This window comes from Silurus aristotelis (assembly GCF_946808225.1).
Source record: "Silurus aristotelis genome assembly, chromosome: 8".
NCBI classification, from domain to species: domain Eukaryota; kingdom Metazoa; phylum Chordata; class Actinopteri; order Siluriformes; family Siluridae; genus Silurus; species Silurus aristotelis.
The window spans coordinates 6,016,423-6,031,822 of NC_139581.1; the positions used below are offsets into that span (position 1 = coordinate 6,016,423).

The 15,400-nt window shown below is 39.2% G+C and overlaps 1 protein-coding gene across 2 annotated transcripts in view; it reads left to right on the forward strand.

Annotated features, from left to right (window-relative positions):
* The window catches only part of c4 (complement component 4), a 37,333-nt gene that overhangs the window by 17,384 nt on the left and 4,549 nt on the right, over positions 1-15,400 (forward strand). Inside the window, exons 19-37 of one of the 2 annotated variants that reach the window (XR_014534583.1) lie at positions 618-688; positions 783-922; positions 2,337-2,540; positions 2,646-2,697; positions 2,791-2,874; positions 3,622-3,825; positions 4,897-4,972; positions 5,080-5,236; positions 5,332-5,436; positions 9,274-9,442; positions 9,529-9,716; positions 11,264-11,419; positions 11,514-11,573; positions 11,659-11,749; positions 12,903-13,080; positions 13,453-13,540; positions 13,665-13,739; positions 14,862-15,014; positions 15,108-15,197. Coding sequence is in view for 1 of the 2 variants with exons in the window: in XM_083547728.1 (XP_083403854.1) it covers positions 618-688; positions 783-922; positions 2,337-2,540; positions 2,646-2,697; positions 2,791-2,874; positions 3,622-3,825; positions 4,897-4,972; positions 5,080-5,236; positions 5,332-5,436; positions 9,274-9,442; positions 9,529-9,716; positions 11,264-11,419; positions 11,514-11,573; positions 11,659-11,749; positions 12,903-13,080; positions 13,453-13,540; positions 13,665-13,739; positions 14,912-15,014; positions 15,108-15,197 (2,291 nt within the window). In the remaining variant the exon portion in view is untranslated. The remainder of the gene's footprint in view (positions 1-617; positions 689-782; positions 923-2,336; positions 2,541-2,645; positions 2,698-2,790; positions 2,875-3,621; positions 3,826-4,896; positions 4,973-5,079; positions 5,237-5,331; positions 5,437-9,273; positions 9,443-9,528; positions 9,717-11,263; positions 11,420-11,513; positions 11,574-11,658; positions 11,750-12,902; positions 13,081-13,452; positions 13,541-13,664; positions 13,740-14,861; positions 15,015-15,107; positions 15,198-15,400) is intronic. The other variant, XM_083547728.1, reaches the window with a different exon arrangement.

Genomic DNA, 15,400 nt, shown 5'->3' on the forward strand with positions numbered 1-15,400 from the left:
AAATACTTAATTACAGTAACACAAGTAAATGTAGTTTGTTACTTTCCACTTCTGCATACACAAATGGATTTTGTGTGTCTGAAATAAAGGGCTGCAACAACTAATTGATAAAATCGATAATGAAATTCTTTGTCAATGAATGCCGTTATTAATAAGTTACAGTTAGCATGATGGCAAGCTAACACAAATGGTGAAGAGTAAAGGTTAACTGGCAGCAGGAAAATGTGTGCGTTGGAAGTCATCCAAAACATGGGAGCATTTTATATTAAACACAATAAAGAAAACTGTATCTGGAAGTAATGCACAGCGGAGCTTGTGTGAGACACACAGTGATGCACAAGCACACACTTTTATACATAAATACCCTGAATTAGGGTTTCATATAGTTATAATAAGCAAAACATCCAATAATAATGAAAAAAAATTGATCAGATTAGTAGAAATAAAATAATCGATTAATTGATTATCAAGATAATTGTTAGTTGAAGCCCTACTGCAATACAAGTGTGTGTACTGTGACTTTAAAAATTTTCACATATCAGAACAACTGCAAAATAAATAGATTTTATAAACACACTACATGAATTCACCCTCCTTTTGTTGTTACATTTATTCAGGCATTCTACAATTGCTCCAGACTCCATCACCACATGGGAAGTTCAAGCTGTGGCTCTTTCACCAACTAAAGGTCAGCAGTTACATCTCTTCCAGCAATGTCAAAACCATTGCATTCCCATATACATGAATTCCTTCATTTCTTTATTTCCGATGCCACTCCACAGGATTCTGTATAGCAGATCCACAGCCTCTAAGAGTCTTCCGGGACTTCTTCATATCCGTAAAACTGCCCTATTCGGTGAAGAGGAACGAGCAGCTGGAGGTGAAAGCTGTCGTGTTCAACTACAAACAAGAAAGATTAGAGGTAAGATGCACAAACACCCCGAGTCTTTGAGAAGGATCTGATGATGTGTCTCTGGTGACTTCTAACATGAGGAGACAAATTCTTTACATTTCTGATACATTTTTGTTAGTTTTATTTCATAGTAACAGGGCTGTTTAAGTAAGGAAAGGAACAAGGGAGGGGGAAAAAGGGAAGGAAAAAGAGAGGGAGGAAAAGGGGGGGTTTGGTACAGGAGAGGATGCAAGGAAAGAGGGCATGGGAAAGGAGAATTGATTGTAAGGGGAAAGGAAAGTAGGAGGAAGATAAATGAACAGACGGGTGAATGGACGGTAAAGGAAAAAAGTGGAGGGAGGGATGGAGAAGTGGGATGGGAGGAAAGGACTGGAAGTATAGGAAAGTGTAGGGAAAAAAAGAGGGAGGGAGGATTAGTATGAAGAAAAGGAAGGCGGGAAGAAAAATGAATAAATATATGGATGAAAAAAAGGAAAAACTGGAGAAAGGGGTAGGGAAAAAGGGAAGGAAAGAGGGAGAGAGGATGAGTAGTGAAGAAGAGGGAGGAGGGAAGGAAGATGAATAAATATATGGATTCAAAAAAAGGAAAAACTGGTAAAAATGGAAGGGAAAAGGGGAAGGAAATAGGGATGTATGAAGGGAATCGAAGGATAGTGGAAAGAATAGAAGGGAAGAAGGAGTGAGGAGGAAAGGGGAAGAGTAGAGAAGAAAAGGAAGAGGAAGGGCAGACGAATGAATAGATGGATGGATTGTTTGATGGAAGGAAATAAAAAAATAGAGGGAAAGCTAGAGAGAAAGAAAATAATAGAAAGAAAGAAGAGGATGGGAGTGCAGTGGAGAGAAGAAGAGAAGGTAAAGGTTTAAAAAAAGGAGAAGGAAAGGATGTTTAGGGAAGAGACGAGATGAGACGAGACGAGACGAGACGAGAAGAGAAGAGAAGAGAAGAGAATATGAAAGGGATAATAGGGGAGGTATGGAAGGAAGATGAATGAATAGATGGACAGATGAAAGGGGGAAACAAAGCACACTTCATATAAAAATATTTTATACATTTTATATAATTGTCAATTCGCTGAAGCATGGCAATTTTTACATTTTTACAAAAAATACATTTAATTTCATTTAACTAATAATTTTTTATATAATTAAAATTAAACTGAATTTAATTAGCAATTTATTATGTAGAATGTAATACAAGTCAAATAAATTGTTTAATTTACACAATTTTTTTATTTTTAACATTTAAATGATCATTTTCAAATAGAAAAAAATGCCCTTTTTTAGTACTTTTTTATGTAATATTTTTTTTATACTTATTTGTTTAGTGATTCAGTTTTGATTATGCCAATTATCTATATATCAAAACAAAACCAATCAGTTGTTGAACATGATCACTCACTCGTACACTGTTGCTGTATCTAAGGTCACTGTGAGGATGGACCAGGTGGCAGGGTTGTGCAGTGCCGGAAGCGGAGACGTGGTGCAGAAGGTCACAGTGGAACCCCATTCTGCCATTGCTGTATATTTCACTGTGGTGCCTCTGATCATTGGAACCATTCCTATCAGAATTCTGGCGTATGTCTCGCACAACATCAATGACAAGATCCAGAAAGATCTCAAAGTAGTGGTACTGTCATGTCTCAAAGACCTCTATTCTTCATCAGAAAGTCAGGTTTCAGGTATAGGTTTAATCTTCAGAACTTTGTGAACTCATGATGATTTCTGTTTACAGGGAGAGGGGGAGCTGTTCTTCATTGAAAGTGAATACAACATCGATGCAAAGAGTAAGACTAATACTGTACAGTAGATACTCAACACAGCTGTGTTACACAGAGCAATGTGGAGGTTGTGGTAATGCTTTTGCTCGTTGTGTGCAGCTGATAAAAAACTGGAATTCGACATTCCAGCCCCTGAGAATGAGATTCCAGGCCAGGAATCGACTACACACATGAGTTTTAAAGGTAAAAACATGCCTGCCAGACAGACAGACAGACAGACAGACAGACAGACAGACAGACAGACAGACAGACAGACAGACAGACAGACAGACAGACAGACAGACAGACAGATAGATAGATAGATATAAAAATGTATTAAGTTAGAGGAGAAGGAAAAAATTTTGTTAGAGGAGGATGAGATAAAAAAAAAAGGAGGAGAAAGAGATTAAGAAGAAGAAAAACGTGTTAGAGGAAAAGGAGATGAAGAAGGAGGAGGAGGAGGAGGAGATAAAGAGGGATGAGGAGAAGATAAGGTTAGGAGGAGAAAAAAGTTGCAAGAGGAAGATACATATAAAGGTGATGCCATAAATGCAGATGAATAGATAGAAAGATGGGAAGAAATAAAGGACAGACAGAACAGTTAGAATGACCAGCAGATACATTAATGGATAAAAGATTAGCTACATGTTCAGACAGACAAGCAGGAGATATGAAAAATATATGAACAATGAACAAAGAGGTAGATGGACAGACATGAGGGGGGTCAAAATGAAAAATGTGAAGAGAACAAGAAATAGATAGATGGCTTTTGGGTGACTGATGGACAGACAGAGATGTAGACAGAATGTGTAGACTGTTGATTAGATAGATATGAGGACAGGTTGATGGACAGAGCATGATAAACTGAACTGGATAGAGGTGTAGACAGACAGAGACAGTTACAGACAAACAAAAATAAAAAAGCTGCTGTTTCTGTGTTTTTTGTTGCAGGTGGCGTAATGGGAGAATCCGTGGATAACTGTCTAAACCTGGAGGGAGTGAACGAGTTGATCAAGCTGCCTACAGGCTGTGCAGAACAGACCATGGTGAAGATGTCTCCTGCCATTCACGCCATGAACTATTTAGACGCCACCAACCAATGGATCTCCCTGAAAGCAGAGCGCAGAGAAGAAGCTGAAAACATGATCCAAGCTGGTGAGTGACAGAGGACGAAAGTAAATTAGAGGAGAAAGAGAAGAAAAAGTTGGAGATGGAGTAGAAGGAAAGTAAAGTACGTGGAGAAGGAGGAGGAGATAAAGTTAGAGGAGGAGGAAGAGAAGATGAAGTTTATCTCCTCCTCCTCTAACTTTATCTTCTCTTCGTCCTCCTCTAACTTTATCAGAGGAGGAGGAAGAGATGATGAAGTTGGTGGAGGAGGAGATAAAGTTAGAAGAGGAAAAGAAAGAAATAAAGTTAGAGGAGGTTGAGGAGAGAAAAAGGCGGAGGAGAAGAAAATGAAGATAGATGAGAAAATAAAGTTAGAGGAGGAGGAAGAGAAGATGAAGTTAGAGGAGAAGGAGGTGGAGATAAAGTAAGAGAATGAGGAGGTAGAGATAAAGCTAGAGGAGGAGAAGAAAATTAAGATAGAAGAGAAGGAGGAGATAAAGTGAGAGGAGGAGAAAGAGAAAAAGTAGGTGGAGGAGAAAAATTGTGATAGAGAAGGAGAAGGAGATAAAGTTGGAGGAGGAGAAGAAAAAGATAGAGGGAGAGGAAGAGAAAGGAAAAGGAGGAGGAGGAGGAGATACCAAAAAAAGAAGGAGGAGGAAAAGGAGGAGATAAAGTTAGAGGAGGAGGAAAATAAGCAGAAGAAAGATGAAAATAAGTTTGAGGAGCAGGAGGAGGAGGAGGAAAAAGAAGAAGCAGAAGGAGGATGGGATTAAGTTTGAGGAGGAGGAGGAAAAAGAAGAAGCAGAAGGAGGATGGGGTTAAGAAGAAGAAGGATGAGGGGGAGAAGATTAAGTTAAAGGAGTAGGAGGAAGAGATTGAGTTGGAAGAGAAGAGAAGAGAAAGACGAAGATGAAGAATGACAGAAGGAGAAATAAGGTTTAGAAAATAAATGAAGGAAGATGATGATAAAGGGGGAAGAGATAAAGAAGGGCTCGAGGAAGGAGAAAGAGACGAGAAGAAAAACATCCCATAATGATCTCTAAAATCGTTGATTGCAAGTAATAAATCTCTATTCAGTCAGACGTGAGTGTCATGATTAAAAGGCTGCCTATGTGGCAGGTTACACTCGGGTCCTCATGTACAAGAAGGACGATGGATCCTATGGGGCGTTCCTGGAAACACCCAGCAGCATTTGGTAAATTTCTTTTGAACTCATTGAGAACAAACTTTCACAGTAAATGAAACGCCTTCGTGTTATTTGCATACTGTTGACCTGAAACTGTCCTCTGATTGGTCCTCCAGGCTCACGGCCTTCATCGCCAAGGAGCTGACAAGAGCACGGGACATTATCAGCATTAGAGATTCACACATTCAGGATGCCGTGTCCTATCTGATATCCAAGCAGAAGGCTAACGGTGCATGGGACGACCCAAATCCTCTCTATGACCGAGGAATGAAGGTACAAGCAACTTGCAGTTAAAACCATCACAAGGCGAACACATTGTTGTTTTTTTCTATATAACAATGAAAAATAAAAAACGCTCGTGTTCTCAGGGTGGAGTCGGACAATCCGAGGACTACGTCCCCTTGACGGCGTATGTCCTCATAGCCTTTAATCACGTGATGCCTGTGTATGAACTGGGGACGGACACGGAACTGGTAACACATTTATATTCCATTATGCAGTTTTTTTAATTCAATAAAATAAAATGAACATTTAAATTAATATAATTAATGCAGAGATAAACAGAATATTTATGACAAATAGAGAAAGACAGAGATAAATAGATGGATATAAATGAGCAGGTGGAGAGATAAAAAAAAAAAATTGCTAACAGGCAAAAAAAGGTCTTCTGCCTAAAACACCAGCAAGTCTCACGCCATTTCGTGATTTAGTCACGAAACGTTATCTATAGATTCGTGTTCAGAGACACGACTTTCTCCATTTTTTTGTGTGACTGAGGACGACATTCAATGTAACGTATTTTAATGGGATGTTGACAAAGTTTTCTTTCTGCAGCTGAATTTTAGATGCTGTTTTTTTTTTTTTTCTTGTTTGTTATTGATATTTTTTTACTTCATTTAATTGCTTGATATTCGGTAAACTACTCGCAATTGTAAACCATCGTAAGTGTTTTCTTTCCAGTCAAAATACAGTAAATTGATTCTCCCGGTTAATCAAGGAGACTGCGTTAATTAGAGACATACACATTGAATACAGTATTCTAATATATACAGTGAGGAAAATAAGTATTTGAACACCCTGCTATTTTGCAAGTTATCCCACTTAGAAATCATGGAGGGGTCTGAAATTGTCATCGTAGGTGCATGTCCACTGTGAGAGACATAATCTAAAAAAAAAAAAAAAATCCAGAAATCACAATATATGATTTTTAAACTATTAATTTGTATGATACAGCTGCAAATAAGTATTTAAACACCTGTCTATCAGCTAGAATTCTGACCCTCAAAGACCTGTTAGTCTGCCTTTAAAATGTCCACCTCCACTACATTTATTATTCTAAATTAGATGCACCTGTTTGAGGTTGTTAGCTGCATAAAGACACCTGTCCACCCCATACAATCAGTAAGAATCCAACTACTAACATGGCCAAGACCAAAGAGCTGTCCAAAGACACTAGAGACAAAATTGTACACCTCCACAAGGCTGGAAAGGGCTACGGGGAAATTGGCAAACAGCTTGGTGAAAAAAGGTCCACTGTTGGAGCAATCATTAGAAAATGGAAGAAGCTAAACATGACTGTCAATCTCCCTCGGACTGGGGCTCCATGCAAGATCTCACCTCGTGGGGTCTCAATGATCCTAAGGAAGGTGAGAAATCAGCCCAGAACTACACGGGAGGAGCTGGTCAATGACCTGAAAAGAGCTGGGACCACCGTTTCCAAGGTTACTGTTGGTAATACACTAAGACGTCATGGTTTGAAATCATGCATGGCACGGAAGGTTCCCCTGCCTAAACCAGCACATGTCCAGGCACGTCTTAAGTTTGCCAATGACCATTTGGATGATCCAGAGGAATCATGGGAGATAGTCATGTGGTCAGATGAGACCAAATAGAACTTTTGGGTCATAATTCCACTAAACGTGTTTGGAGGAAGAAGAATGATGAGTACCATCCCAAGAACACCATACCTACTGTGAAGCATGGGGGTGGTAGCATCATGATTTGGGGGTGTTTTTCTGCACATGGGACAGGGCGACTGCACTGTATTAAGGAGAGGATGACTGGGGCCATGTATTGCGAGATTTTGGGGAACAACCTCCTTCCCTCAGTTAGAGCACTGAAGATGGGTCGAGGCTGGATCTTCCAACATGACAATGACCTGAAGCACACAGCCAGGATAACCAAGGAGTGGCTCTGTAAGAAGCATATCAAGGTTCTGGCGTGGCCTAGCCAGTCTCCAGACCTAAACCCAATAGAGAATCTTTGGAGGGAGCTCAAACTCCGTGTTTCTCAGCGACAGGCCAGAAACCTGACTGATCTAGAGAAGATCTGTGTGGAGGAGTGGGCCAAAATTCCTCCTGCAGTGTGTGCAAACCTGGTGAAAAACTACAGGAAACCTTTGACCTCTGTAATTGCAAACAAAGGCTCCTGTACCAAATATTAACATTGACTTTCTCAGGTGTTTAAATACTTATTTGCAGCTGTATCATACAAATAAATAGTAAAAAAAATCATATATTGTGATTTCTGGATTTTTTTTTAGATTATGTCTCTCACAGTGGACATGCACCTACGATGACAATTTCAGACCCCTCCATGATTTCTAAGTGGGAGAACTTGCAAAATAGCAGCGTGTTCAAATACTTATTTGTACTTATTAATACTTACTTTCCTCACTGTATATATATATATATATATATATATATATATATATATATATATATATATATATATATATATATATATATATATATATATATATATATATATATATATTCTGATTTATTCTGTGATAAAAATGGGGGGAAAATTATCACCTTCAGCAGTTTTGTCAGCATTAACCATGATCTTTTGTCTCTGTTGCTATGGAGACGGACCCAGACGGAGACGGTCGTGCTGAGTGACACGAAAAAAAGAGGGAAATTCATGTCCATGAACAAAAATCAGTAGACTGTATAAAATGCCGTGAGACTGTGTTAAAAGGACTGACGGATTAAACATTAGCACTATGTACATATGGACAAAATTCTAAAAACTGTTGGATAAAAGCGTGAAAATATAGAGGTGAGCCGAGATACAGGTTGACAGACAAATTAATAGATGAACGCACAGAAAAGTTAGAACTGATAGAGAGAGACAAATAGATAGACATATAAATGGGTAGACAGTCCAAAGGAACAGGTGGAGAGCTGAAAAAATAGATAGACGGCCAAGAAAAAAAATTCTGCCAGACATAACAACAAAAGGACAGAGAGATAGTTTCATGGATTAAAGATTAGCAACACGTTCAGAAAGACGTATGTATAGACAGATAGATGGATAGAGCTTGATAAAGAATGAGCTAGACAGAGGTATAAAGAGACAGACAGGTACTACAAAAAAATCCCTTCAGATTCAGTCATTGATTTGTTCAGTCAGATAACAAATGTCCACCACATAAGGCTTGTTTTCTTGCTACACTTGTTTATTTTATTTTTTTAAGTGTCCTGTCCACATTGTCTATTTCTTGATAGGGTGGCAACTATTGCACACTATTGCATTACATCAGTTTTGTTTCTTTAACCATGATTATCTAGGTTGTTATTTTTTCCCCTGTTATAGGCAAACCTGTAATTTTGTAAATTCAAAGTTTATTGCCATTAATTCCCTTGAAACTTTTCCAGGCTTTCCATGCCTGGAATTTTGCATACCTAGTGGCAACACCATCAATGAGTCAGCATATGCTTATTTGTCCATCTTGTTATCTCATTGTGTTCACAATTTCCATTTTGCAAATGTTTTACAAATGTACCAAGACTTGAAGAATTATGCTTTCACGAGAAGCATCTAATATTATATACAATATGGACAAAAGTATTGAAACACCAGACCTTTTCTGCCCCAATGTGTTTATTCCACAAAACTTTGGAAGCACACATTTGTATGGGACGTCTTTGCATAGATTTTCATTCACTTGAACTACGAGACCCAATCCTGTTCAGTCGCAAAACCAGTTCCTTGAAGATATTCTTTACATGTGTTGGAGTGGAAGCTTTTGAGTGGTCTGCTCCTTTGGGATGAACAGAAACACTGACTGCACTCCAAGACCTCCTCACCTCACTTACATCAGTACCTGACTTTACTAATGCGTTTGTAACTGAATGAGCAGAAATCGCCACAAGAACACTCCAAATTCTAGTGGAACATCATCTGTGGAGGTTGTTAGAACTATGAAAAATGGAATTCTTTTGGTCACGTATCCACAAACTTTTGTCCCTATAATGTAGTAAAGTAATAAACTTTTCTGGCATTTGTCTCTTTCTCCTTTTCAGCGAGTAGCTAGCGAGAAGGCGAGGGCGTACCTCCTTGAGCGTTTTGACGCACAACAAAACCTCTACGCTGTCGCCATTACGGCGTACGCTCTGTCCCTGAATAATCATCAAAGCCCAGATGCCACGCGAGCTCACAGGAAGCTGATGGATTTGGCCACTTGTGATAACAGTTACGCTCCACTTAAAAGTCTCCGATTTTGCATGGTATCCATTCATAACAGTTACACTTATCCCTGTATTTATACTGTCCCTTAGCGCGCTGCTTCTGGGACGTCAACGGTAAAGTGGGAGGGCTGGATAAGGCAGCAGATGCCATTTCGGTGGAGGCCACAGCATATGGTTTGCTCCACGCCTTGACCATGCAGAATGAAGCGAAATCTCAGCAGATCGTCACGTGGCTCACCGAGCAGCGCAAATACGGAGGAGGTTTCCGGTCCACACAGGTGCACTGCATAATCCTACTATATAATATAATCTATATTATCTTATACAAATGCAAACACGCACTCATCTACCAAACTTGATATTTTTTATTGTCCGTACTGGATGAACTTTTACTTTTCACTTTTTTATCGTTTCGCCATTGATAATACAAAACAAGTGATTGCAGTGTATACAAGCATAATTTTTTTTTTAAGCAGATGCTTTAAAGCGGTGACTTCATTTTAGGAGGTCATGGACAGGCCAAGGTCTGCAGCATACTTTTAGAAGGTAGAGATGGTGGAAAAGGCCATGGTCTAAACTAAGACATCTGCTGTGACTTGATGTTAGGAAGTTATGGAAAAGCCAAGGACCATAATTATTTGCCACTATATTAATAAAAAATCAGAGATGGTTGGGAGCAGGTGTTTCGTGAAAGTGTGAGAAAGCAGGGGTTTTAGTCCGATAACAAGAAATCATGGACGGGCCAAGACCCGAACCATGACTGAGTCACATGTTTTTGAAGTTCTTGGAAAACACTTTTCTTCTTCTTCCTCACACTTTTTTTTTATTATTATTAAAAATTTGACACAGATGGGAACTTGCAGCATTGGCCTTGACAAGTATTTAATTATTTGACAATAATGATGCCGATAAAGGGGTGTGGCCAATAAAAAAAGAATAAGTCTTGACTGCATTTACTGTTTTTGGGCTCTTCCATGAAACCGACTGCTGAAATAAATCCTGATACTTTGACATCACAACCCTGGATTCTACACTTAGTCTATTTTGAAATGGTGTTTAAACCTTTTTTTTTTACTGAATTTGTTGCTTCTTTCCAATTAACCACGACATTTTTTATACAACGTAAATTGTATATAATTATTATAACTGGTCAATTCAGAATTCTAAATATTCAAGTATTTTTAAAGCATTGTTAATTCCAATTGTTTTTTTTTTGTTTTTATCAAACCATAATACTTGGTATTCTTTTGGTGATCTTGTGACTTGTGGTTAGAGTAGTGAGCAGGTTGAGAAGAGCCTGGAGAGGTGGAGGTACACGCTGGAGAGAAGAAGAATGAAAGTCAGTAGGAGTAAGACAGAGTACATGTGTGTGAATGAGAGGGAGGACAGTGGAGTGATGCGGTTGCAGGGAGAAGAGGTGGAGAATTTGGCGGAGTTCAGGTACCTGGGGTCAACAGTGCAATGTAATGGAGTGTGTGTTAGAGAAGTGAAGAAAAGAGTGCAGGCAGGGTGGAGTGGGTGGAGAAGAGTGATAGCAGGAGTGATTTGTGATAGAAGAGTATCTGTGAGTGTGAAAGGGAAAGTTTATAGGACTGTGGTGAGACCTGCGATGTTGTATGGTTTAGAGACAGTGGCATTGAGTAAAAGACAGGAGGTGGAGCTGGAGGTAGCAGAGCTGAAGATGTTGAGGTTTTAATTGGGAGTGATTACGATGGACAGGATTAGAAATGTTTATTAGAGTTTAGATTTCTGACATGTTGCTTGTGTAGCAGCATCTCACTAGATAGTGATACCACTTGATTTTTTGAGTCCTCTGTTTTTTTAGGATACAGTCGTAGCCCTTGAGGCCCTGTCCAAATTTAGCATCCAGATGAACGACCTGGAAGACCTGGACCTGAGAGTGGAAATATGTGTAAACAACAAGCTCAGGCAGAATATGCACTTAAACAAGAAATCAGCACTGACCCAAACAGCGATTGAAGTGAGAGAAATATTCCATCATTCTGCTTTATTTGTTTATCATTATCCATTTCATTTCAATATGCAGCATATGTCTGAGTAATACGTTTTCGTAGGTCAAAGAAGTGGGCAAAGTAGTCCTGAACGTAAGGGGACTAGGAAAAGGAACATTAGCGGTAATGTTGCTTTTAAAGCCAATATCATGTACAGAATTGATTTATTATTGAGTCAATCTCTCACAGTTCTCTTTTTCTTTTATAGGTTATGCAGACATACAGAGCTCTGAAAAAGCATGAGTCGTTCTGTGACCACTTTGATCTCAGTGTTAAAGCGGATGGGGAACTCCAAATCTGTATGTAATCTCCATTTTTAGCAACTCTAGGCCACTTTTTAACCCCATGAACCTTATACTGAATTTTACATTTACATTGCAGACAGGAAATGAACTTATTTGCCAGAGAAACCAAGCAGTGTTTAAGAGATAATACATGTCACCCAAAAAACAACCATCAGTACATATTTCTTTATACACTATATTTTCAAAAGTATTGGGTCACCTGAACTTTCCTGCTATATATGGTTCGTTTTTTTAACTGTTACCACAAATCTGGAGGCACTCACTTGTACAAGACGTCTTTAGATGCGCTGTAATAAAATGTTGCATTCACTTGAACTTGGAACCCCAAACCTGTTCCAGCATGGTGATGCTCCTGTGTACAAAGTGAGCTGCTTGAGATCTGGTTAACATGCTTTGAAGAGGAAGATCTTGAGTGGCCGGCTATAGAGCTCTGATCTCATCCCTACTGAACTCCTTTGGGATGAATTGGAACACTGTCTGCACCTCAGGTCTCCTCACCGACATCAGTACCTGACTTTTGTAACACCCTTATGGCTAATAAACACAAATATCCATAAGTACAGTCCAGAATCTAGTGGAACATTGAATTGGGACTAAATGTGAAAATCACATACCGTACTAATGACCAGGTGACCCAATACTTTTGGCAATATAGTGTCCATTATATGGACAAGTTTGTGGACACCTGGCCATTGGTTTTCATCCACAATGATGAATATTCCATTCCATATTGAGTTCTCATTAGCCGATGCTGTGTTAGTAGCATCAGGTAGGTGGGGTGAGGAGGTCTAGGTTTCAGGCAGCGTTCCATTTCATCCAGAAGGTGTTCATTAGGGTTGAGGTCAGAGCTCTTTAGCAGACCACTCGAGATCTTCACGATCTTTAGCTTTAACCGTTTGGGAAAGAACTGGATAAGGCTGGAAAGGTGTCCCAATAACTTTGTCCATATGTGTAGAAATGGTGTAAACTCTAGAAAATGTCCAAATATAGGCTTTCAGAATTTCTTTTATACCGCATGTCTATTGCATATCACACTTCCAGCTTCAGATAGTATTCAGTTCCTGTTCAGTTTAAACAAGTTCATGTTAGCTTATGAGTCAGTCTGGAATTAAAACCCTCTGCTTGCTTAACGTATCTATCCCTACAGTATCCACTGAAGAAGATGAAGATGAAAAGATGTTGACCGATTACTATAACTATGATTATGATGCGAGAGATGAACCCATGAGCAGGCAGGACTGGTTTGATCTGCGCACACGCAGGAAAAGACAAGCTCCAGACGAACTACAGAAAGAAAACAGACTGGTTTATACAGTGTGTGTGAGGTATGCACGATTTTACATTAAATTCATAATCTAATGTTTTTTGCTAAAAGAAGTCACAGATTTTTATAATAAATCAATAAAAGAGAGCAAAACGTTTCTGCAACTTCTTTGGTTGTAAATTGTGTGTGGTCACAGAATTCTGGCCAAACATTGATTTGACACAAAAACTTTATAACAGTATATGGACATATTGGAACCAAAGACTTCTCCATCCCTGGTTCTTTGCCAAACTGTCACCCCAAATTTGGAATCATTTTACATTTTCTACAACTTTTTTTTTTGATTGTGGGCTTTTTGAAGGGTTTGTATGCAACCTACAGTTTTGGAGGTGTTTGACAAAACGTGTTTCCCCCCCCCCCACCGACATTACAGCAAGAAACAAAGAAATTCCACTGGTATGGTCCTGGTGGACATCTCACTCCTGACTGGACTCACACCATATATCAGAGATCTGGAAGATGTACGTTAATCGGATACAGTTATTATTATTTATTATTATTAAACAATTATTTTTATTTGCGTATGACACCGGAACCAGTACTGTTTTTTTTTACTTGAGTCCTTCTTTCCTGTTTCCTCTGTAGAACGCAAAAGGCACAGAGCAATACATCGACCATTATGATGTTCACCACAACAAAGTATTCCTTTACTTTAATCAGGTAACACACAGTTATTAAGTCCTATCACTTTTTTCTCCATTGTATCTACAAAGCATTCGATTATAGACGCCTTTATTTATCACATGAACATTACAGCAGGGTGAAATTCTATGATTCCATGTGATAGAAGAGTATCTGTGGGATTAAAAGGGAAAGTTTGGTATAGGACTGTGGTGAGACCTGCGATGTCGTATGGTTTAGAGACAGTAGCATTGACTAAAAGACAGGAGGTGGAGCTGGAGGTAGAAGATCTGAAAATGCTGACCAAACAATTACCTTCGCACCTCTCTCACCTTGTGTTCTAAACGTCCTACTTGCACAGTCCCTCTAATAAACTCATTTCTAATAAGAAAGAATGATTAAGTTCGTCCTTAATAAGCAAGCCGGCTCTGGCGAGGAAAAACTCCCCGAGATGGCATAATCAAGAAAACTTGAGAGGAACCAGACTCATGAGGAAACCTCATCCTCATCTGGGTGCCACCGAATGCCCATTAATTACAGCTAAACGATGCTGAGGTGTGCAGTGATGCTGTAGTCCTGAGTCAAATACTGTTGACATTATCTACAGTCCAAATCCATCTTCACATTTTTTTGCAGATCATAAACTCCACTCCACTGTATTATATACCTGCTGCCACCTCAATCAAAAGATTTCACAGCAGCCTTTCTTTAATTTCTTACAATATCAATAACCATTTTTATTCGTGGATCATTTTACAATTGATATCAATCATATTGACCTCCAGTTTTATTAGTATGGGTCATTTGTGCACATCTGTAACAGCAAGTCCAGATTATGTCCAGGTTGTAACGTCACAATACGTCAACTGACATCAACACTGTTGACTTAAATGCTTTTGAGTGTAGAGATTGTGGAGAGATGGCTGGTGGGAAGGAAAGAAATTACCAAGAACGAGTTAGAAATTGAAAGAAAGGAAAAGAAAGTGATCAAGTTGGTTTAATTTGGTTGAATTATCTTTATTTCAAAGAAAGAAAGAAACCTAAATTAAATAAAACCGAAGGGGGTGCAAAAATTTAACCCCAACTGAATACCCTAAATAAGATATACTATAACCTGGTATATCTTATTTCTAAATTAGGGATCTGTTTGTCTAAATGTAGGTGAAGATACCAGAAAAAATAAAGCATTGACTTACGGTTCTCATGGGCAGATCACTGACGAGGAGACGTGTGTGAGGTTCCGTGCAGAGCAGATCGTTCCTGTAGGCCTCGTCCAGCCTGCAGCGGCCGTCATCTACGACTATTACAATCCAGGTCAGTGAATCTTTCGGCACTTCTGCTGCCTGTGCACCAATTCAGATGACGGGCAGCAATAAACACTCACCGATGTCCGTGTTGGTTTTACAGACAGGAAGTGTTCGGTGTTCTATACAATGCCGAAGGACAGTCCAATGCTGGCCAAGCTGTGCGAAGCTGACGTGTGCACGTGTGCCGAGGGTGAGCGTGACCGCACTCGGAGACGGCACTAAAAATCTTTACACATTTACCTTGACGCGTCTCAACGTTTCTATAGCAACGCCTAATCCACAAGATTACAGATCCACAAAGTACAGATACTTGAATTCAATTTTACTGAAGTACAATTTAAGTTACGGTTTGAAAATTCAACCCAAGTAAATGTAAAAATTCGCTTATTCAAA